The following is a 23,155-nucleotide window of genomic DNA, read 5'->3' as shown; positions in this document are numbered from 1 at the left end:
GTTAAACATAGGGCGAGATCACTGAAAAGTCTAACTTCTAAGGTGTTTGTGAACCTTGAAAGGCTTAACCTGTACTAAAGAGTTCCAAAGGGAGATGCTTTTGGTTGATGACCGTGAAACTCAAGGAGTGGAAATGACTCCTTTAAACAGAATGTGGCAAAAACGCATTTCTAAAGTGTTGTGCACATGGACATTTTAAAAAGCAGTAAGACATTTACTGACAGTCTTAAATTTTTTCTCTAAAGTCTCTAAAATGTAACATTTGTGAACCACATACACATCCTACTTTTTTATAAGACAATTTGTAAAATATTAAGAGAAATAGGGAAACAAAAATAAAAATACAAGTAGTTTCTGGGTTATACACTATGTTGAAAGACATGCATTTGTACGTAAACAAACAGCCCACTGCGAAACAACTGTGCGCTAGAGACAGGGCCTCTTCAGCTGGGGCATGCACGGAGTGCCGGCCCACAGTGCTCTTGCACTCTCAAAATCCCCTCTTAATTATGGCTCATTTACATATTGATGTGATTAGCAACCCCAGAAACAAGTTAGAACTTCAACATTGTCTTCTGTTTATTGAAGAGGCAGCGGAATAACGATGGTCAGACCGACTCTCTATGCCAGCGAGCAGTAGAAGAAAACATAGGCCATATGCCAAGGAAACTGTTACCTATTTCATGTGGAATGCATACTGGCTCGGAAAGGTATTGAAAAACACGCTATGTTTAGCGTGGAAAATCTTATTCGTGCCCCAACTGTCTCAGAGGACAAGAATTTCAAACTCCCAGTAACTGTTAAATTTACATGTGTAGATCTAAGATAGGATCACACATAACCACTAAATTCCTAAGGTATTGATCCTTTATGCTGCTGACCAGAACATTTCATTCTTGAGTAATTCAAGATTTTAAAAAGCTCACTGTAATACATCTAAGCATGTCTATTTACAATTGGATATACGCTGATGTGTATTTAGCTGGGCATCGTATCTAACTGGGTATAACACTGTTCTGAGGGGACCCTGTTTTTACATGTTTTTGATGTGATGGATTGTATCTCACTATGAATTTCCATATTCCTTCAGCACCTTTGTGCGGTTTCTCCCCCATGGTCAAGGGTTGGGGTGGAAGGGTTTTCCACAGTCCTGGCTGGCTCCATTCTCAGGGCTTTTCCCCTAAGTGAACTCTTTGATGGACACTGAGCCGGGATTTCCTGCTGAAGGCCTTCCCACATTCAGAACACTCGTATGGTTTCTCTCCTGTGTGGATTCGCAAATGTAATCTAAGGGTTGACCTCTGGCTGAATGTCTTGCCACATTCAGTACATTCATAGGGTTTCTCCCCGGTATGAGTTCTCATGTGTATAATGAGTTGTGAGTTCTGGATAAAGGACTTCCCACATTCACTGCACTCATAGCGTTTCTCCCCTGTGTGAATTTTCTGATGTATAATGAGGTTGGATTTCTTGAAGAAGGTTTTTGCGCATTCATTACACTCATAGGGTCGTTCTCCCGTATGAATTCTCTGGTGTGTAGTAAGTTCAAATTTCTGGGCAAATGTCTTGCCGCAATCACTGCATTCATAGGGCTTCTTCTCCATATGTGCCCTCTGGTGTACGATGAGGTTTGACTGGTGGGTGAAAGCTTTTCCGCATTCAATACATTCAAAGGGTTTCTCCCCCGTATGAATTCTTTGATGTTTAATGAGGTTTGCTTTATGGGAGAAGGTTTTCTTACATACATTACATTCATAAGGTTTTTCTCCAGTGTGTATTCTCTTGTGACTAATGAGGAGTGACTTAAAGGAGAAAGCTTTGTCACAGTAATTACAAATAAAAGGTTGTACTAAATTTCTAATTTTCTGATGTTTAAAAATGGCTTCTTTAAAGACTTTTCCACTTTTGTTATATTCAGAGTATTCTAATCCATTATGGGTTTTCTCTTGCTTCAGATAGAGGAGTGCTTTTCCAAATCCGTTACACTCGTCAGCTCTCTTTCTTACGTAGCTTCTATTATTATTAAGTAAGTCTGAATTCGATTTCAAAGTTTTTTCATATAAGTCATATTTATAGGGTACGTGCCTTAAAGAAACAAAATCTGTGCTGAGATTAAATGTTTTTCCAAAGAGATTACCTCTCTCCTCAATTGGGGTTTGGTTCTTAAAAATGATAAATGGCCTCGCCTGCTCATCTGGGTTGCTGTGGTCCCTCTCCGTCTGGTCGTCAGCCTTCCACACCTCTAGGAAAGAGCACATGAAAAACGCTCGGTCAGCCCCTTCTCTATAATGTTAGAGGATATGAAGTCTCTACAAATGTTCTATCGTGAGGCTGCCTCTTCAGTGCGGGATCCAGTCTTCTAGTACTAAAAAGTCTCCAATGCAAATTTTGCCTAGTTCTTAAAACTTTGAAAGAAAAAAAAAAAGTCCTTGGCACAAAAAATAAGTGGAAACTGACAATGGACGCAAGTGGCAGTGCCAGATTACAAAATGGCCCTAAAGGGTAAAAAGAAAAAGACAGCAAACAGGGCACAAATGATGCGGGAAGTCTGGGGACAAAGGAGATTCAGAATTGTCCTCAAGGACACTGAACAGTTAACATCTTCATCTGCTTGTTTTCTTGGTCTGTGCTAAGGGAAAAAGGCCTAGGCTGATCTGAGCTTAGCAACTACCCCTTAGGTTCTGAATGACTATGATCTGCTCATCTCTGCCACGCAACTTTTTTTTTTTTTTTTTTAAAGATTTTACTTATTAATTTGACAGAGAGAGACACAGCGAGAGAGGGAACACAAGCAGGGGGAGTGGGAGAGGGAGAAGCAGGCTTCCTGCGGAGCAGGGAGCCCAATGCGGGGCTCGATCCCAGGACCCTGGGATCATGATCTGAGCCCAAGGCAGACGCTTAATGACTGAGCCACCCAGGCGTCCCTGCCATGCAACTTCCAACACTTCTCACTGGTCCGCAGAGCTGATCCTATTGTAAAGATTCAAATCTCTGAAGTATGACTTTTGCAAGTGGATGACCCGATCCAGAACTCCTATTTTGTGGGAAATAAAATTAATCCAAGGGTCCAAGATTATTGAGGCAGAATCCTTTGTTTCACTACTTTTTTCTACTGAAATATCTTATTTTTCTCCTACTATGTTTAATTTCTTCGCTAAACCAGTCTTGTCCCTACTTTTATTTGAAAGAAATCTTAAGGATCAGATTTATCCAACCTTGACCTAGACCTTTAATAACCTTTATTTTTATCTTTATGGTCCTGGTCATTCCTGACTCTTGTGATCTTGCTGCCATTTGTATCTAGGACAAAGACATCGCCCTTACACTAAAAAAAAATTTTGTTGTTGGGTTTTTTTTTTCCTTACAGGTATTACATCAATTCCATGACCTAAAATATCATAGTCACCATTCTGGCAAACTGACAAAACTAATCACAAAGGTTTAAGAAAGGTTAGGCAATGCCAAGTGTGAGGGAAAAATACAAAAGTTAAACAGGAAAAAAGTTAAGCAGGGACAGACATAGAGGAATACAGGTTATCTGGTCTTGGCCAGCACTAAAGGTTTGGGGACCTGAAAAATTGCTTCTTAAAAAATATTTTAAGGGCGCCTGGGTGGCTCAGTTGGTTAAGCGACTGCCTTCGGCTCAGGTCATGATCCCAGGGTCCTGGGATCGAGTCCCACATCGGGCTCCCGGCTCAGCGGGGAGCCTGCTTCTCCCTCTGACCCTCTCCTCTCTCATGCTGTTTCTCTCTCGCTCGCTCTCTAATAAATAAATAAAAAAATCTTTAAAAAAAAAAAAATTTTTAAATATTTTAACCCACTCATGATCCCTAGGATATTACTTCCCTTGGCTTCTGATTCTCCTTCCCTCTTTTGCCATCTTCCCTAGAAAACTGTGAAAAGGCAACTGTTAATATGCTATCTATACTTCTCTTCCTGTTGCTTGAAAATCACATCTGGTTTGACACTATCAGATAACTTGCTAATGGAACATAGCTCCTAACTGCTTGGACTTCCGAAGTCCCCCAAAATAAAGAAGGTAGAATTTCAGAGTCTGCACTCTCTCTCAGCTTTAACAACTGAAGCTGAAGGACAAAACCACTAATTCAGAAACTCAGAATTGCGGGTACGGGAGAAAGTACACAAAAGGTAGGCAAACACTAAGGTACACCCGAAAGAGGTCCTTACCCACTGACAGTAAGTTGCTATAATTCTCCAGCATCACATCCATGTACAGGATCCTCTGTGAGGGGTCCAGCTGCTCCCATTCCTCCTGAGTGAAGTCCACGGTCACATCCGTGAATGAAACGGATCCCTGAAATGGCATATTGCTATTCATTCTGAAATGATCGACATTTGATAATGTAGAAAAGGATATGTGAAAACTTACTCTTACCTTGTTATGAAACAGTCATTCACCAGAACACCAACTATACATCCTCCCGGTTTTATGTTTCCAAACTATCTTTGTAACAGTTAAAGCATTTATTTAGATTCCCCTCTACGTCTGACACTATCATATGTGACAGGCGTCGAAGATTAATCAAACACTGTTCTCTGAAAATGTGTATAGGGAGATAAATGTGTAAATATGCAGTACTGAATGTTACCAGTGCAGAGATGATGCCCATGTAGGTACTTCTGTGGTATCAAACCAGACAGTATTAAAGAGTTAAAGCTTTAAATATATAAAGGCAGAAGAGGAACTCACAATTATAAGACAAAATGTCAGGCATCCGTAGATCTCTCTACCATAGCCAAGCCATCAAAATGGTAGGAGGGCAAAAATAAACAAGTGGAACTACATCAAACTAAAAAGCTTCTGCATAGAAAGAAAACCATCGGGCGCCTGGGTGGCTCGGTTGGTTGAGCGACTGCCTTCGGCTCAGGTCATGATCCTGGAGTCCCGGGATCGAGTCCCGCATCGGGCTCCCTGCTTGGCAGGGAGTCTGCTTCTCCCTCTCCCGCTCCCCCCTCTTGTGCTCTCTCTCTCTCTCACTCTCTCTCTCAAATAAATAAATAAATAAAAATCTTTAAAAAAAAAAAAAAAAAAAAAAGAAAGAAAACCATCAACAAAATGACAAGGCAACCTACTGAATGGGATAAAATACTTCAAATCATCTGATAAGGGGTTAATATCCAAAATATACAAAACTCATAGCTCAATAGCAAAACAATCCAATTAAAAAATGGACAGAATGTATCATATGACCTCACTGATATGAGGAATTCTTAATCGCAGGAAACAAAGAGTTGCTGGAGTGGGAGGTGGGGTGGGAGGGATGGGGTGATAGACACTGGGGAGGGTATGTGCTCTGGTAAGCGCTGTGAATTGTGCAAGACTGTTGAATCTCAGATCTGTACCTCTGAAACAAATAATGCAATATATGTTAAGAAAAAAAAAAAAAAGAAGAAGAAGAAGGTAGCGGGAGGGGAAGAATGAAGCGGGGGAAATCGGAGGGGTAGACGAACCATGAGAGACGATGGACTCTGAAAAACAAACAGGGTTCTAGAGGGGAGGGGGGTGGGAGGATGGGTTAGCCTGGTGGTGGGTATTGAGGAGGGCACATTCTGCATGGAGCACTGGGTGTTATGCACAAACAATGAATCATGGAACACTTCATCTAAAACTAATGATGTAATGTATGGGGATTAACATAAGAATAAAAAAAAAAATACAAGATCTGAACATTTTTCCAAAGCCCTATATATGGCCAACAGGTACATGAGACGATCGCTCAACACATCACTAATCATCACAGAAATGCAAATCAAAACCACAGTGAGGTATCACCTCATACTGGTGAGAATGGCTGTTACCAAAAAGATGAGGAATAAATGTTGGCGAGGATGTGTAGAAAAGGGAACCCTTGTGCACTGTTCGTGGAAAGGTAAACCAGTACAGCCACTAAGGAACACAGTATGAAGCTGCCTCAAAAAAGAGAACTACCACATGATCCAGCAATTCCACCTCTGAGTATTTGTCTAAAGAAAACAAAAACACTAACTTGAAAAGATACATGCACGGCGCCTGGGTGGCTCAGTGGGTTGTGTCTGCGTTTGGCTCACGTCATGATCTCAAGATCCTGGGACAGAGTCCCACATCAGGCTCCCTGCTCAGCAGGGAGTCTGCTTCTCCCTCTGCCCATCCCGCCCCACTCGAGCACATCCTCTCACTCATAAAAATAAATCTGAAAAAAAAGATATATGCACTCCCCTATATATATATGTTCAATGCAGCCTAATTCACAATAGCCAAGATACAGAAACAACCTATGTGTCCAAGGACTGACGAGTGGAAAAGGAAATGTGGCACATACACACAATGGACTATTATTATTCAGACATAAGAGAGAAAATCTGGTCACTTGTGACAACATGGATGCATTTTGAGGGTATCATGTTAAGCAAAATAAGTCAGAGAAAGACAAATTCTTTCATCTCACCTATATGTGGAATCTGAACCCCAAAACAACCAAGCTCATAGATACAGAGAACAAACTGGTTGCTACAGTGGAGGGTGGAGAGTGGGCAAAATGGGGGAAGGGAGGTCAAAAGGTACAAACATCCAACTATAAGACAAGATGTAGGGGTATAATGTTTCTCTGCATGGTGACTAGAGTTAACAATACTGAATTGTATATTCAAAAGCTGCTAAGTTCTCATCACAAGAAAAAAAATTGTAATATGTATGGTGATGGATGTTTATCAGACTCATTGAGGTGATCATTTAGCAATATACACCAGTATCGAATCATTACACTGTACACATGAAACTAATAATCCTATATGTCATTATACCTCAATAAAAGATTAAGAGAAAATGTTCACAGTCACATTTTAAATTAAGAGCCCAAAGCCCAAAAACAAGTGTTCATCAATAGATTTTTTGTGGGGGGCACCTGTTGGCTCAGTCGTTAAGCGTCTGCCTTCGGCTCGGGTCAGGATCCCAGGGTCCTGGGATCGAGCCCCGCGTCGGGCTCCCTGCTCAGCGGGAAGCCTGCTTCTCCCTCTCCCACTCCCCCTGCTTGTGTTCCCTCTCTCACTGTGTCTCTGTCAAATAAATAAAATCTTTAATAAAAAATCGATTTTTTGTGGTATATTAAAACAATTGAGTCCTATAAAGCAATGAAAATGAACTATTTTCAGCTACACAGGAAGGATTTCACAAGAGCTTCAAGAATCCTAATTTCTATTTCTTGGCCTGAATGGTGGCTATATGGATTTTATTAATCTGCATCCACTTGGCTAAATGGTTAAGTACAGTAAAAACTTCTGCATGGCTGCTAGACCAATGAGGGGGATAAACCTGTGGCACATTACTTTGACTCAAGCTACAATAATTTGTTTTTTAAACAAGGTTTTTTTTTTTAAATTTTATTTAAGAGAGAGAGAGTGCGTGTGTGCACAAGACCAAGAGAGCACAAGCAGGCGAAGGGGCAGAGGGAGCGGGAGTAGCGGACTCCTGTGGACACGGGGCTCGATCCCAGGACCCCGGGATCATGACCTGAGCTGAAGGCAGACGCTTAACGACTGAGCCACCCAGGCGCCCTCAAGTTAAAGTAATTTAGAAATGACTCCTCCATCAAATGTGAAAATATTCTTTTTTCTCACAGTGCTGTTTTCCATACTCTATACAAACAAAAAACCCCAAAATTGTTGATAAAACACAATTTTGATACCATAGCATTAAAAGGGATGTCAAGCATGACTGACTTCAAAGACTCGTCAAGACAGTATGGTTTCCATCTGGAATGAATTTCGTGTTCTGGGGGGAAAAAGCCTATGGCCATGAGGAGAGGTGTGCCTAGCATATCTGATATCCAGAGCAGACCATTTTTTAATACCCCTTCCTCACCCCTTCAAACTGTTAGGTATTCCTTGACTTATGACAGGGTTACATCCTGATAAACCCATCATAATGTGAAAATATCGTAAGTTGGAAAATGTACTTAGTACACCTAACCCCCTGAACATCGTAGCTTCGCCTACCCTAAACATGCTCAGAACACTGACATGAGGGGCGCCTGGATGGCTCAGCTGGTTAAGCGACTGCCTTCGGCTCAGGTCATGATCCTGGAGTCCCTGGATCGAGTCCTGCATCGGGCTCCCTGCTCACCGAGGAGCCTGCTTCTTCCTCTAACCCTGCCCCCTCTCATGTACTCTCTCTCTTTCTCGCTCTCTCAAATAAATAAAATCTTAAAAAATAAAAAAAAAAAAACCACTGTCATTAGCTGACATGTAAGCAAAATCATCTAATTCAAAGCCTATTTATTTTATAATAAAGTGTTCAATATTTCATGTAATTTACTGAATTCTGTACTGAAAATGATAAACAGACTGGTTATATGGGTGCAGAATGGTTTTAAGTGTACTGGTTGTTTACCTTCACGATTGTGTGGCTGACTGGGAGCTGTGGTTTCTGCCGCTGCCCAGCATCACAAGAATATCCTACCACATATTGTTAACCCAAGAAAAGCTCAAAATCCCAAGTACAGTTTCCACTGAATTTGTATTGCTTTCACAACATCGTAAAGTAAAAAAAATCATAAGTTAAACAATCTTATGCTGGAGACTGTCTATACATCTAAACTGTCACCTCCCAATTGACTTTTGAGTACAGGAATCTTCTTTAACCTATTCACATTCTCTCTATTCTGAATCTACGTATCTTTCATCTTCAGTTACGACCTTTGATTCCTTAGGCCTTGGTGATTCTTCCCAACTGTCACTGCCCCTGTAAGATTCCATACCTCCAAAATCTAGATTACACTTGTCACCATCTTTGAAACCCTTGCCCTACTGACTTCCTACTGTCTCCCATTCATAACTCCTAGCCTTGGGAAAAGTAATAAGAAAAAAATGACATAAAGATCTGAGTACTACAAATGACCTAGTTATATTGAACAAATTTGCAGGTAGCCTAATCAGCATTATTTCATGACATCTTCTAGAATTCTTTAGCCACTTGGCATGGGAGCAGAGAATACAAGTGGTGGGTCATGCCTGAGATCAAGGCCACGGAGGGTCAACAATCATAGAGCCAATGTTTTCCCAGTAGTAAATATTTATTCTTATTATCAGATCACTTCTGAAATTACAGTTCGAAAAACAGGATCATTAGGAAATTTCCAAGGGTCTAAAGTACTAGGGACACAAAAAGCAAAATCATTCTTCACCCTGATAGGCAAGCTAGAGAACCCCTCAAGTCTTTCCTTTGCTTATTGTCTCCACTGAAAACCCAAATTACAAAAGCCTCTTCTTATTTTGTCTCCCCTTATTCTCATCTACCCCACATTCTAAAGCTAACATCATTTTTCTAAAGAATAGCTCTAGTACACAATTACCTTGAGTAGACACAATCATTCATTATCTACTGAAAATTAATAAACAATGACTAGCTCAGTATTCAACATCATTCAACTTTCTTTTCCATCCCTCTTTCCCATGGCTCTCCTCTCTATGCAAAGATCTTTCCAGGAAGATAACATCCTAGATCACTTAGACGTGATCCTTCCATATTTTTGAGTCCCTGATCGGTTTTAAACCCTGGGGTATTTTGTTTCTATCTCTTGGGGCAATTTTGCCTTGCTTTCTTTTGTTAAGTGTGTCATATTCCTTCCATTCTCCCCGCTAGATGCTAAAATTTTTTAGACCAGAAATTGTACCTTGCTCATCTTTATATTCCTGTTAGCACAGAGTACATGAGGATATGTTAGGCACAAATTAAAAAAAAAAAAAAAAAAAAAGCTAAATTGAATGGAGTATTCAACTTTGTTTTTCATTATCTTCTTCTTCCTGAAGAGACATGCTACATAATTTCTATAGCAACATCCTAAGTAGCCAGCCAAAATAATATAGCATCTGTATTGTTCATAGTCAGATTGTGTAAAGATTTTGGTAATATTTGCTAAATCTTAATATCTGGCTCATTTTCCTGAGATGTCATGCATGCTCTAGTATGCTTGTCTCTTCATTAAAAATGTTTTTATTCAGTTTGTAATCTACATGATTCCTAGATCAATTCTGGCTGTATTTGTACTTGACAATAAATTTGTATCTAGATACCAGTTTTACTAGTGGTTACTCAGCTTCTCAGCATGGAGTAAGTATAAATGAAACCATCCCCACATTTTCAACATAATGTAAGTAGAGACATACAATGTGATTCATCATCACCCAGGCATAAGTCATGGGCCACATAACCTCCCACAAAAGAAAGGAACAGCACATAGTAAAACTGAACAGGAAAAAAGAATGTCAGAAAAAATATTTTAAAAATATGTAACTGGATTTAACAGCAGGTCAGACACATCTAAAAAGATGATGAGAAAACTGGATAGGTCAGCAAGGAACCTAGACTGAAACAGAGAAAGAACAAAGGATGGGAAACACATCAAAAAGACTAAAAGACACATGGGACAAACTAAAAAGGCCTAATATACTTGCAGTTGGAGTCCCAGTACAAGAGGAAAAATGCAATAGAAACAATACTTGAAGAAACAATGGCTTAGAATTTTCCAAAACAGCCCACACACCAGACCATTGAACACTATTAACCCCAAGAACAAATACAAAGAAAATCACATTTATTCACATCATAAAACTGCTAAAAATCCCAGAGAAAAAAGATGCACTGCCTACAAAGACACAATAAAACAGCTGACTTTTCAACAGAAACAATGTAAGCCAAGAAACATCAGAGTACCTTCAAAGTGCTGAATGAATGAATGAATTGGCAAACTTTCTATAAAGGACCAAGTAGTAAATCTTTTGGATTCTGCAGGCCACATGTGGTCTCAACTACAAGCAATCAAGTCTGCCATTGTACTGTGACAGCAGGCATAGGATATCTGTAAACAAATGGGCATGGCTGTGTTCCAATAAAACTTGATTTATGGACACTGAAATATGAATTTCATATAATTTTCGTACCATGAAATACTATTCTTTTGATTTTTTTTTCCAGCCATTAAAAAAACGTAAAAAACACTTTTAGCTGTGGGTCATACAAAAAGAAGGCTGAAGGCCACTTGGTTCATGGGCATTAGTTTAACAACCTGATCTAAAATGATGGCTACTGGGGTGACTGGGTGGCTCAGGAGGTTAAGCATCTGCCTTCGGCTCATGTCCTGATCCCAGTGTCCTGGGATCGAGCCCCATGTCGGGCTCCCTGCTCAGTGGAGAGTCTGCTTCTCCCTCTCCCCTTGTTTGTGCTCTCTCTCTCACTCTCTCTCTGTCAAATAAATAAAAATCTTTCAATAAAATAAAATAATGGCTACTAAATAATAAGTGTCAGGTAAGTGTTAGGTAATTTTACTATAAAATGATGAGAACCATAAAAAAAGACAATTAAATCTAGCAAGAGTCCGGTAGATGCAAAAAGCATCAGGAAGCAAATAAGTCAGCAAAATATGTTGTTAAAATAAGTACACAGGGGATGTGGGAAGGAGGTGTTAAGTAATTAGCTGAAACTAATTTTTGGATTCCAGCAATCTGGGAGTTGTAGCAGAGAGAAAGAATTGTGTGTGTATGGAAAATATAAATTGTAATTAACTTCTTAAACTTTGTTTAAAATATAAGCACCAAAAGAATAAGCTAAACCTTGGGCGCCTGGGTGGCTCAGTCGTTAAGCGTCTGCCTTCGGCTCAGGTCATGATTTCAGGTCCTGGGATCAAGCCCCGCATCGGGCTCCCTGCTCTGTGTGGAGCCTGCTTCTCCCTCTCCCACTCCCCCTGCTTGTATTCCCTCTCTCGCTGTGTCTCTGTCAAATAAATAAATAAAATCTTTAACAAAAAAAAAAAAAAAAAGAGTAAGCTAAACCTTTAAAAGAATGGAAATAGGGGCGCCTGGGTGGCTCAGTCAGTTAAGCGTCTGAGTCTTGGTTTTGGCTCAGGTCATGATCTCAGGGGCCTGAGATCAAGTCCTGCATTGGGCTTCGCACAGAGTCTGCTTGAAATGCTTTCCTTCTCTCTCTGTCCTTTTCCCACTCTCTCTCTAAAATAAATAAATACATAAAATCTTAAAAAATATATATATATACATACATAATTTTAAAGATTTTATTTGTCAGAGAGAGAGAACGAGCACACAAGCAGGAGGAGTGGCAGGCAGAGGGAGACACAGGCTCCCCGCCAAGCAAGGAGCCCGATGTGGGACTTGATCCCAGGACCCTGGGATCATGACCAGAGCTGAAGGCAGACGCCCAACAACTGAGCCACCCAGGCGTCCCAGAATGGAAATAGAGGAAGAAAAGTGCTACAAGTGTCAAGAGGAAGAAAATCAGTAATCAAAATAAAAATAGAATAAACATTTAATAAAAGGTTAGGATCCTCAGAGAAGTTTTCTTTTTAAAGGTTTATTTATTTTAGAGGTGGGGAGGGCAGAGGGAGACAGAAAGGGAAACTTAAGTAGACTCCACACTGAGTGCAGAGCCCTACATGGGGCTTGATCTCATGACTCTGAGATCATGACCTGAGCTGAAATGAAGAGTCAGATGTTTGACATAACCAACTCTGCCACCCAGATGCCCCCAGGTAATTAAAAACAAAAACAAAAAACCACATGCTTTTTACAAGAGGCAAACTTAAATAGCAAAGCTTCAAAATAAAAGGCACAGAAAAGCTGGCACAGGAACATCAATAATTAAAATATTAGTGAAAATAGGGGCGCCTGGGTGGCTCAGTTGGTTGGGCGACTGCCTTCGGCTCAGGTCGTGATCCTGGAGTCCCCGGATCGAGTCCCACATCGGGCTCCCTGCTCAGCGGGGAGTCTGCCTCTCTCTCTGACCCTCCCCCCTCTCATGCTCTCTATCTCATTCTCTCTCTCAAATAAATAAATAAAATCTTTAAAAAAATAAAAATAAAAATAAAAAATAAAAAAATAAAATATTAGTGAAAACAGAATTCCAAAAATACGTATATGCCACAACCTTCAAATTCTATAAATTCTATTTAATGCGTACAAAAGTATGGAAAAAGAGAAGTGCATATACCTGCACAAAACTTACAATACTGGCTCCCTCTAAAGTGAGGAGACAAGCTTTAATGGTCAAGAGGATTTTAGCATTGAATAAGGTGACTTAATACCAGGAGTAATAAGAGCCTGCTAGGGAGATCAGAACCATGATAATGAGAAAGACTAAGAGAATTCAATATAAACTGTGTAACATAAAGACAAAAACTTACATATATATACATGGTATATACATGACATATATATATATCTATATTTATATAGTCTATCTCTCTAGTGTGTGTGTGTACGCGTGTGTGTATAGATGTGTGTATATATATTATATATACCTACAGTATGGAAGCAAATAAGCCAAGATGTTAAGTCTTAACTACTGGATACTGTAATAGGTTGATAGTTATTAGGTTGAGCCATATTGAAATTGATGCCATTCAACTGTTGTGACATACAAATATTGTACTTTCATATAGCTCAACCCTAATACAATTTTATTTGTATTTCTCTGCATTTTCACACTTGACAAAACCAAACAAAAAAACATGAGAAAAAATACATTATGAACTATCATGCAAACAGAATTAAAAAACAAATCATCAGAAAATTTTAAAACACTGGGTACAAAGAGAAAAGCCCACAAGTTTCTGGATAGAACTGAAAGATCACATTCTGATAAGCAGAAAGGCCTTTGGACTTCATGCCTACAACACTAAAAAGCAATCACTTTAAAATTCTGAGAGAGGGGCACCTGGGTGGCTCAGTATTTAAGTGTCTGCCTTCGGCTCAGGTCACGATCCCGGGGTCCTGGGATCGAGCCCTGCATTGGGCTCCTGGCTCAGCAGGGAGCCTGCTTCTCCCTCTCCCTCTGCCTCTCTCCCTACTCATGCTCTCTCTCTCTTTCAAATAAATAAATAAAATCTTTAAAAAAATAAAATTCTGAGAAAAACAACAATAAAAGCTGGACCAATATATAAGATAATTTGCAGGCACTGGAGACCAACCATTGCAGGGCTACAATTATTGAAAGAACAGTGAACATAAGGGGAGCACAATGATAAAAGTGCTGAAAAAAAAAAAATATCAACTTGAATTCTATACACAGCAAAAATGTCCCTAATGGTATTTTCTCTAAAAGGTAGCACAGAGAAACAGAACCCAAGCAGCAAGTGGCACTGTTGCCACATTGAAAAAAATAAAAATTAGCATGTGGGTCTGCAAAGCAACTGAGATTTGGGGGCAAGATAATGAACATAAAGAAGACATAGAGAAGGGGCTCTAAAATTCTGCATAAAAGTTCACCTCAGATCTCTGGGTGGTTCCTAACATGTGCACATAGGGCAAGCCTCTAGGAGAACTAGTAGATGGCAACAGTTTTGTTCTGCCAGATAAGTTATTGGCAAAACACAATTTAACACACTTTAAGAGGGAGTTATGTATTATACATGTGTCCAGCAAATAAACAAAAATTACTAGAAAATATATGAAAAACCAAAAAAAGCAGTGATAAGAAACAAGAGGTGAACAGTCAACAGTATCTATTTAGAGATAATCCATGGATTAGAGTTACTACCTAAGACTTCAGATTAACTGTAAAGTATTATGTAAAAGAATACAGAGAGGGGAGCCTGGCTGGCTCAGTCTGTAGAGCATGTGACTTTTGATCTAGGGGTCATGAGTTCAAGCCCCATGTTGGGGGTAGAGTTTACTTAAGAGAAAAAAAATACAGAGAAAAAGATGGATAATGTAGATAAAAATATGGGAATATTTCAATAAAGAACTGGAATCTACAAAAGAGAAGCAAATGAACATCACAGAACTGCAAAATGTAGTTTTTAACTGAAATTAAAAACTCACTGTAGAGACTTTAATAGCAGACACGACACAGCAGAAGACAAGAACTGTGCACTTGAAGGCAGGCCAGTAAGATGATGTCTAAACTAACACAGAGAGGAAAAACTGGAGGAAAACCCAAAATAAGAAATGTGAGGTATGGGGGCTCCTGGGTGGCTCAGATGGTTAAGCCTCTGCCTTCGGCTCAGGTCATGATCCCAGGGTCCTGGGATCAAGCCCCTCATAGGGCTCCTGGCTCAGCGGGGAGCCTGCTTCTCCCCTCTCCCTCTGCTCTCCCCCTGCTCATTCTCTCTCTCTCTCTCTGTCTCAGATGAATAAATAAAAAAAAATCTTTAAAAAAAGAAATGTGAGGTATGGCCAAGAAGTCTAATGCACTATTGCTTAAAATACTGAAAGCAAAACCAAAAAAGAGTAATGTGTAGTCTCACGAAGAGGGGGAAAAAAAAGGGACAGAAACAATATTTGAAGAATAATAGCTGAGAATTTTACAAATATGGTAAATGGCATCAACCACAAATCCAAAAAACTCAATAAAGCCCAAGCAGAATAAATGCAAAGACAACCATATCTAGACACATCATACTCAAACCGGTGAGTGCCAGAGAAAAAGAGAATATTTTAAAAGTAGCCTAAAGAAAAAGATCCCTTTCCTTCAGGGAAAAAAAAAAATGAAGACTTATTTCTTAATAGAAATCACAGAAGTGAGACAAAAACAGAATGTCATCTTTAAAGTACTGAAAGAAGGGGCGCCTGGGTGGCTCAGATGGTTAAGCGTCTGCCTTCGGCTCAGGTCATGATCCCAGGATCCTGGGATCGAGCCCCATATCAGGCTCCCTGCTCAGCGGGGGCCTGCTTCTCCCCCTCCCTCTGCTTCTCCCCCTGCTCATATTCTCTCTCTCTCTCTGTGTATCTCTGTGTCTCGAAGGAATAAATAAAAAAACCTTTAAAAAAAAAAGTACTGAAAGAAAAAACAAACCCTAGAATTCTATACCCAGGGCAAGTATTATTCAAAATAAAGGTAAAATAGGGGAGCTGCCTGGGTGGCTCAGATGGTTGGGTGTCTGCCTTTGGCCCGGGTCATCATCTCCAGGTGCTGGGATCAAATCCCATGTTGGGCCCCCTGCTCAGTGGGGAGTCTGCTTCTCCCTCTGCCTCTGCTCCTCCCCTCTGCTTGTATGGCATGCACTCTCTCTCTCTCTCTCTCAAATGAATAAATCTTAAAAAAAGGTAAAATAAAGGCATATATAGAGATTAACAAAACCTGCAAGAATTCACTGCAATATAATGTATACTGTTTTTAGATAATATTGAACTGGTATAATATTAATTCAGGATGATTAGTAAAGTATATAAGCTGTAATCCCTACAGAAACCGCTTAAAAAATACATCACAAAAGCATTAATCATAAAAAAGTAGGTATGGTTGTATTTCTATAACCACAGATAAAGAAGGGCATTCCAAAATGATAAAAGGGTAAATCCATCAGGAAGACAGAACAATCATAAATGCACATGCACTCAATAACAGAGCTTCAAATTACATTAAGCAAAACCAGACAGAACTAAAGCAAGAAATGGACAAATACATATTCATACTATCAATCAAATATCACAACAGAATAAAGACATTTTCAGAAATGCAAAGTCTACAAAAACGTATCTCTCACATACCCTTTCTTAAGAAGATACTGGAGAATGTATTCCAATAAAACAATACTCACCCAAACAAGACAAAGACATGGGAAGGGGCAAGGAAACAATCAATATCAGAGGTGAAGGAAATCCCTAGGAAAAGTGTGAAAGAGAATGCAGGATGGCAGAGATTCTCTACTGACACCAAACTGCTTGTCATAGAGACTGGAATAGTGTGATTCAAAAGCAGGCATTTTGAGGGCTGTCATAAACAATATGCCTACTGCATTGTACCACCTTTTTAACCTGAGGGCAGAATGCCAGGGTGAACCTGGCCCAGATTCTTTTCCATACTTGGTTTGACTTGTTTTGAACATGTGCTGATGACAACTCTTTCTCCCCTCCAAACCAGGCTGCCTTGGATCAGATGAGGACACTCACTTCTTGTGTTCTGCTTTGATCTACTCCTGAGAGTGGGCAGTTGACCAGTGAGCTAAGAAGCAAAGAATATAGAGCAACCCACTTGCTCTAATTATATTTCTACCAGACATTCAATACCTGATCCACACTTTGACCCTGCCAGATGGCCCAACCATGTGAGCCCTATGTTTCTCATGACCTTGCCAATGACTTCTCCAAATGGGATTTCTGGAAACTCTCAGAAAAGCTGAAGCCAGACTATGACTCAGAGACTCTATTCAACTCATTTTCTCCTAGAAACCTTTATCCAATACCAGCAAAATTTCTAGACACAACTAGACTTATGCTTACTTGATCATTTTTGCCATACTGCTCCCCAGAGTAAGGCTGTATCATTTTAGACTATGACCAATAACGCATGACTGGTTACATCTCTTTAGTTAACACTGGCTAATGTAACTTGAAAAAACAATGATTAACAACCCAAAGGATACAAATGTAGTGATCTGAAGGGGCACCTGCACCCCAATGTTTATAGCAGCAATGTCCACAATAGCCAAACTATGGAAAGAGCCCAGATGTCCATCAAGAGATGAATGGATAAAGAAGATGTGGTATATATTTACAATGGAATATTACTCAGCCATCAAAAACCTGAAATTTTACAATATGTAATGATGTGGATGGAACTGGAGGGTATTATGCTAAGCAAACTAAGTCAATCAGAGAAAGACAATGATCATATGATTTCACTCATATGTGGAATTTAAGAAACAAAAACAGAGGATCATAGGGGAAGGGAGGGAAAAATAAAATAAGATGAAATCAGAGAGGGAGACAAACCATAGACTCATAACTATGGGAAACAAAATGAGGGTTGCTGAAGGGGAGGTGGGTGGGGAGATGGGGTAACTGGGTGATGGGCATTAAGGAGGACACATGATGTTATGAGCACTGGGTGTTATACACAATGATGAATCACTGAACTCTACCTGTGAAACTAATACACTATATGTTAATTAATTGAATTTAAATAAATTTTTTAAAAACCCCAAATAACAAAAAACACCCAAGTCTTGGCAAAGGGAACATGGGTGCATAAAAGGACATCTTTAGATCTTAATGTCTGGAAGAAAAAGAAAAAAGAACTCCACCAATCAGAAAGAAAATTATGCAAAACAAGGTAATATAAATTCCAGTTACAGTTTCTCAAAATTGAATTTTATATTGATTAGGGATACATATAGATAAGCTGTAAAATCTTTAAAGAAAGCAGGAGAATAATTCACAAAAATATCCAGATAGTGGCTACCTAGTAGGAGGACTGAATCATAGAATGTATCATAAGGAACAGAGAATGTTCTATTTCCTTTTTTTATTTTTATTTTTATTTCATTTGAGAGACAGCCTGTGTGTGCAAGGGGGGGGGTTGGGCAGAGGGAGAAACAGGCTCCCCACTGAGGAGGGAGCCCAATGTGGAGCTCGATTCCAGGACCCTGCGATCATGACCTGAGCCAAAGGCAGACGCTTAATTGACTAAGCCACCCAGGCACCTCAGAGAATGTTCTATTTCTTAACTTGGGTATGGTACATGGGTGCCTATTTTATTATTATTCTTTAAGGCATACATATTTATTATACACATTGTTATAATGTGTATAAAGAGTATTACAATGCTTTAAATACTCCTCTGTATATATGTTACATTACACAATTTAAAAAAAAATGAGGAAACTCTGTTCTGATATGGAAAGACTTCAGATATGTTATTGAGTGATAAAAATACATAATCAAGAGAATGAAAAGAAAAGCCACAGATAGGGAGAAAATCTTTGCAAAACACATACCTGAAAAAGGACTGGTATCCAAAATATATAAAAGAACTCTTAAAAATCAACAATATGAAAGCAAACCGCCTTATTTAAAAATGGGCCAAAGACTTTCACAGACACCTCATCAAAGAAAATATACAGATAGCAAATAAACATATGAAAAGATGCTCAACATCATGTCATAAAGGAACTGCAAATTACAATGAAATACTGCTACACACCTATGAGAACGGCCAAAATCCACAACACCGACAGCACCAAATGCTAGCAAGGATGTGGAGCAACAGGAACTCTCATTTGTTGCTCATGGGAATGCAAAATGGTACAGACACTTTGAAAGACAGTTGGGCAGTTTCTTACAAAACTAAACATACCCTTACCATATGCTCTAGCAATTACACTCCTTAGTACTTATTCAAGTAAGTTATTTTATCTCCTGCACATGAATGTTTGTAGCAGCTGTCATAACTGTCAAAACTTGGAAGCAACCATTCAATAGGTGAATGGATAAATAAATGACGGTACATCCATATAACAGAGTATTATTCAGTGGTAAAAAGAAATGATCTATCAGGCGCCTGGGTGGCTCAGTTGGTTAAGCGACTGCCTTCGGCTCAGGTCATGATCCTGGAGTCCCGGGATTGAGTCCCGCATTGGACTCCCTGCTCAGCGAGGAGCCTGCTTCTCCCTCTGACCCTCCCCCCTCTCATGTACTCTCTCTCTCAAATGAATAAATAAATCTTTAAAAAAAAAAAAAAAGATCTATCAAGCCATGAAAAGATATACAGGAACCTCAAATGCATATTTCTAAGTGAAAAAAACTAATGGTTACATACTGTATGATTCCAAGTATATGACATTCTGGGAAAGGCAAAACTATGCACACAGTAAAAAGATCAGTGGTTTCCAGGGGCTCAGGGAGAGGGAGGGAAGGATGAATAGATGGAGCACAGGGGATTTTTAGGCCAGGAAACTATAGTGGTGGATACTTGTCATATATTTGTCAAAATCCATAGACCGTACAACACCAAGAATGAATCCTAATGTAAACTATAGATTTTAGTTAAAGTGTCCATATTGGCTCATGAATTCTTTTTTTTTTTTTTAAGATTTTATTTATTTATTTGACAGAGAAAGACACAGTGAGAGAGGGAACACAAGCAGGGGGAATGGGAGAGGGAGAGGGAGAAGCAGGCCTCCTGCTGAGCAGGGAACCCGATGCGGGGCTCAATCTCAGGACCCTGGGATCATGACCTGAGCCGAAGGCAGACGCTTAACCAACTGCGCCACCCAGGCGCCCCTGGCTCATGAATTCGAACAGGTATACCACATTAATGGAAGATGCTAATAACAGGGTATTGTGTAGAAGGAGTGAAAAAGTATATGGGAACTCTGTACTTTTTGCTCACATTTCTGTAAACTCAAACTGCTCTAAAAAAATGAAGTCTATTAATTAAAAACAAAATAAAACTCATATAGGATGCCTGGGTGGCTCAGTTGGTTAAACGTGTGCCTTTAGCTCAGGTCATAATCCCGGGGTCCAGGGATGGAGCCCCACATTGGGCTCCCTGCTCAGTGGGGAGCCTGCTTCTCCTTCTGCCACTCCCTCTGATTGTGTTCTCGCTCTTGCTCACACTCTCAAATAAATAAAAAATCTTTATAAACAAATCAGCATGATTAATATGCTATCTTATAATAACCTATATTTGTACTTGTGTAAATATGTACATATAAACTCTGGAAAGCTACTCAAGAAAGGAATAACAGCGGTACTCATGGAGGCTGGGGGAGAATTTAAATACACACCCAGGGATTTACTGAATTCTTTGGCATCATGATAATTTGATTGAAAAAATAAAATACACATAAAACCCTGCATTTGCAGTGAAGAAGCTACATAAAATAACCAGAGACAAACTGATAAACCCACTGTGTGTGGGGATGTTGTCCAAAACACCATCTATATGAAGGTCCATAAAATTTATTCAGACCTAATACCAGAGAACCAAGGAGATGACACTCATAATCAATTCAAAACAACCTGTTTGCTTTTTGGCTGCTGGTACTGATCAATCATTCTTACTATGTTTTCCTTGAGTTTTACTCATCTATGCCTTTCTATTTCATTTTCTGGGTCCTTAGAAACTTCCTCAGATGCACTGAAAAATAAAGTTGGGAAAACAATCAACTCACCTGGGATTTGTTCATTTTTGCAGTTTTTGGGTGAAGCCTGGGAACTATGAAGGCAGACCTGGAAGACAGAAAAAGGAAGATATTGTTATTAATGATTGGACCTGCCTTGGAACCCCTACAATGACTTGTTTACAGAGCATTACACATCACTTGGGAAAACACCACCTATTGGGATAGTCCCTTGCCTCTTCAGAAGGGACAGGAAAGGGGTGCCTGGGTGGCTCTGTCAGTTGAGCAGCCGACTCTTGATTTTGGCTCAGGTCATGATCTCGGGGTCCTGGGATTAAGCCCTGTGTTGGGCTCCAGGCTCAGCAGGGAGTCTGTTTTCAGATTCTCTCTCTCTCTCTCCCTCTGCCCCTCCCCCTACTTGCAGTCTCTTTCTCTAAAATCAATCAATCCTTTTTAAAAAGATTTATTTATTTATTTGAGACAGAGAACAAGCCAGAAGGTCAGAGGGAGAGAGAAACTCAAACACACTCCAAGCTGAGCATGGAGCCCGACGCAGTGCTCAATCCCATGACCCTGAGATTACAACCTTAGCCAAAATCAAGAGTTGGAGGCTTAACCAATTTAGCCACCCAGGCACACCTAAATAAATCTTAAAAAAAAGAGGAGGGACAGAAAAGATCATGCTGTCAACATTCACCTTCAATCAAACATTATGAAATACCAGAAAAGGCAAGACTAAGACAACCCACTATCAGAGACAAAGCAATCAACACAAGCTTCAACTGATGAAAATATCAGACGGGGATTTAAAACAATTATGATTCATCTTTTAAAAATTTTTTGGAAAAGGTGGACAACATGAAGAAACAAATGGGAGATTTGAGAAGAGATGAAAACTGCAAAAAAAAAAAAAAAAAACAAACCTCAAATGGAAAATACACAAAGCACGGTAACAGAGTTGAAAGAATACCTTTAACAGGTTCAGTAGTAGACTCAATAAAGCTGAGGAAATTTTCAGTAATTCTGAAGACAAGTCAAAAGAAATTACCCAAAATGAAACACAAAGTAGAATGAAAAATTAAATAAACAGATAATCCAGGGGTGCCTGGGTGGCTCAGTCAGTTAAGCAGCTGCCTTCAGCTCAGGTCATGATCCCAGGGTCCTGGGATGAAGCCCTGCATCCAGCTCTCTGCTCAGAGGAGAGCCTTCTTCTCCTCTCCCTCTGTCAGGGGCTGTGCCTACTTGTGCTCTATCTCTCTGTCAAATAAATAAAATCTTAAAAAAATAGAGAATCCAAAGGCTGTAGTACAGTATCAAACAGCGTAACAAACATGTCATTGGAATCCCAAGAGGAGAAGAGAGAATGGAACAGAAGTATTTGAAGACATAATGACTGTGAATTTTCCAAAAATAAGGAATGATACCAACTATAGATCCAAGAAGCTCAAATAATTTATCCAAACAGGATAAATACCAAGCCAAACCATATGCAACACATCATATTCAAACCACTGAAAACTGAGGTTAAAGAGACAGTCTTGAAAGTAGCCAGAGGGAAAACTGACACATTATATAGAGGACCAAGATAGTCACAGCCAATTTCTCATTAGAAACTATACAATCCAGAAGATAATGCAGTGACATCTTTAAAGTACTTAAAAAGGGAGGGGGGGGGCAGGGTGCCTGGATGGCTCAGTTGGTTAAGCGACTGCCTTCGGCTCAGGTCATGATCCTGGAGTCCCAGGATCGAGTCCCGCATCGGGCTCCCTGCTCAGCAGGGAGTTGGCATCTCCCTCTGACCCTCCCCCCTCTCATGTGCTCTCTCGCTCTCAAATAAATAAATAAAATCTTTAAAAAAAAGTGGGGGGGCAACTATCAACCCAGCATTCTATACCCAGCAAATATATCCTTCAAAAAAAGAAACTGAATCAAAACCTTTTTGAACAAACAAAAACAGAGAATTCATTACCAGTAGACTTGTACTACAAGAAATATTTAAAGTAGTTCTTCAGGTAGAAGGAATATGATATGAGACAAAAACCTGGATCTACACAAAGAAATAAAGCTCTCTGGGAATAGTTAAAGATGACTCTAATGAACCATGAGAGACGATGGACTCTGAAAAACAAACTGAGGGTTCTAGAGGGGAGGGGGATGGGAGGATGGGTTAGCCTGGTGATGGGAATTGAGGAGGGCACCTACTGAATGGAGCACTGGGTGTTATGCACAAACAATGAATCATGGAACACTACATCTAAAACTAATGATGTAATGTATGGGGATTAACATAACAATTAAAAAAAAAA

The 23,155-nt window shown here is 39.7% G+C and overlaps 1 protein-coding gene across 1 annotated transcript; it reads right to left on the bottom strand.

The window, feature by feature from the left end:
* Window positions 1-362: 362 nt before the first annotated feature.
* On the bottom strand, window positions 363-20,915 carry ZFP1 (ZFP1 zinc finger protein). The gene is made up of 3 exons (XM_021702962.1): window positions 20,901-20,915; window positions 4,189-4,315; window positions 363-2,242 (listed from the first exon to the last, which is right to left on the bottom strand). The coding sequence occupies exons 1-3, from the start codon at window positions 20,913-20,915 to the stop codon at window positions 1,167-1,169; spliced, it is 1,218 nt and encodes a 405-aa protein (XP_021558637.1). The 3' UTR covers window positions 363-1,166.
* Between the last annotated feature and the right edge of the window lie 2,240 nt (window positions 20,916-23,155).

The sequence above is a fragment of the Neomonachus schauinslandi genome, chromosome 16 (assembly GCF_002201575.2).
Source record: "Neomonachus schauinslandi chromosome 16, ASM220157v2, whole genome shotgun sequence".
Classification (NCBI taxonomy): domain Eukaryota; kingdom Metazoa; phylum Chordata; class Mammalia; order Carnivora; family Phocidae; genus Neomonachus; species Neomonachus schauinslandi.
The sequence above is the reverse complement of the archived record's forward strand: the minus strand, read 5'-3'. Positions and strand labels throughout refer to the sequence as shown.

Coding starts and splice junctions, on each gene's coding strand:
- ZFP1 (XM_021702962.1), bottom strand. Junction 2,243..4,188: donor TAGCAACTTACTGTCAGTGG/GTAAGGACCTCT, acceptor GCTCTTTCCTAG/AGGTGTGGAAGGCTGACGAC.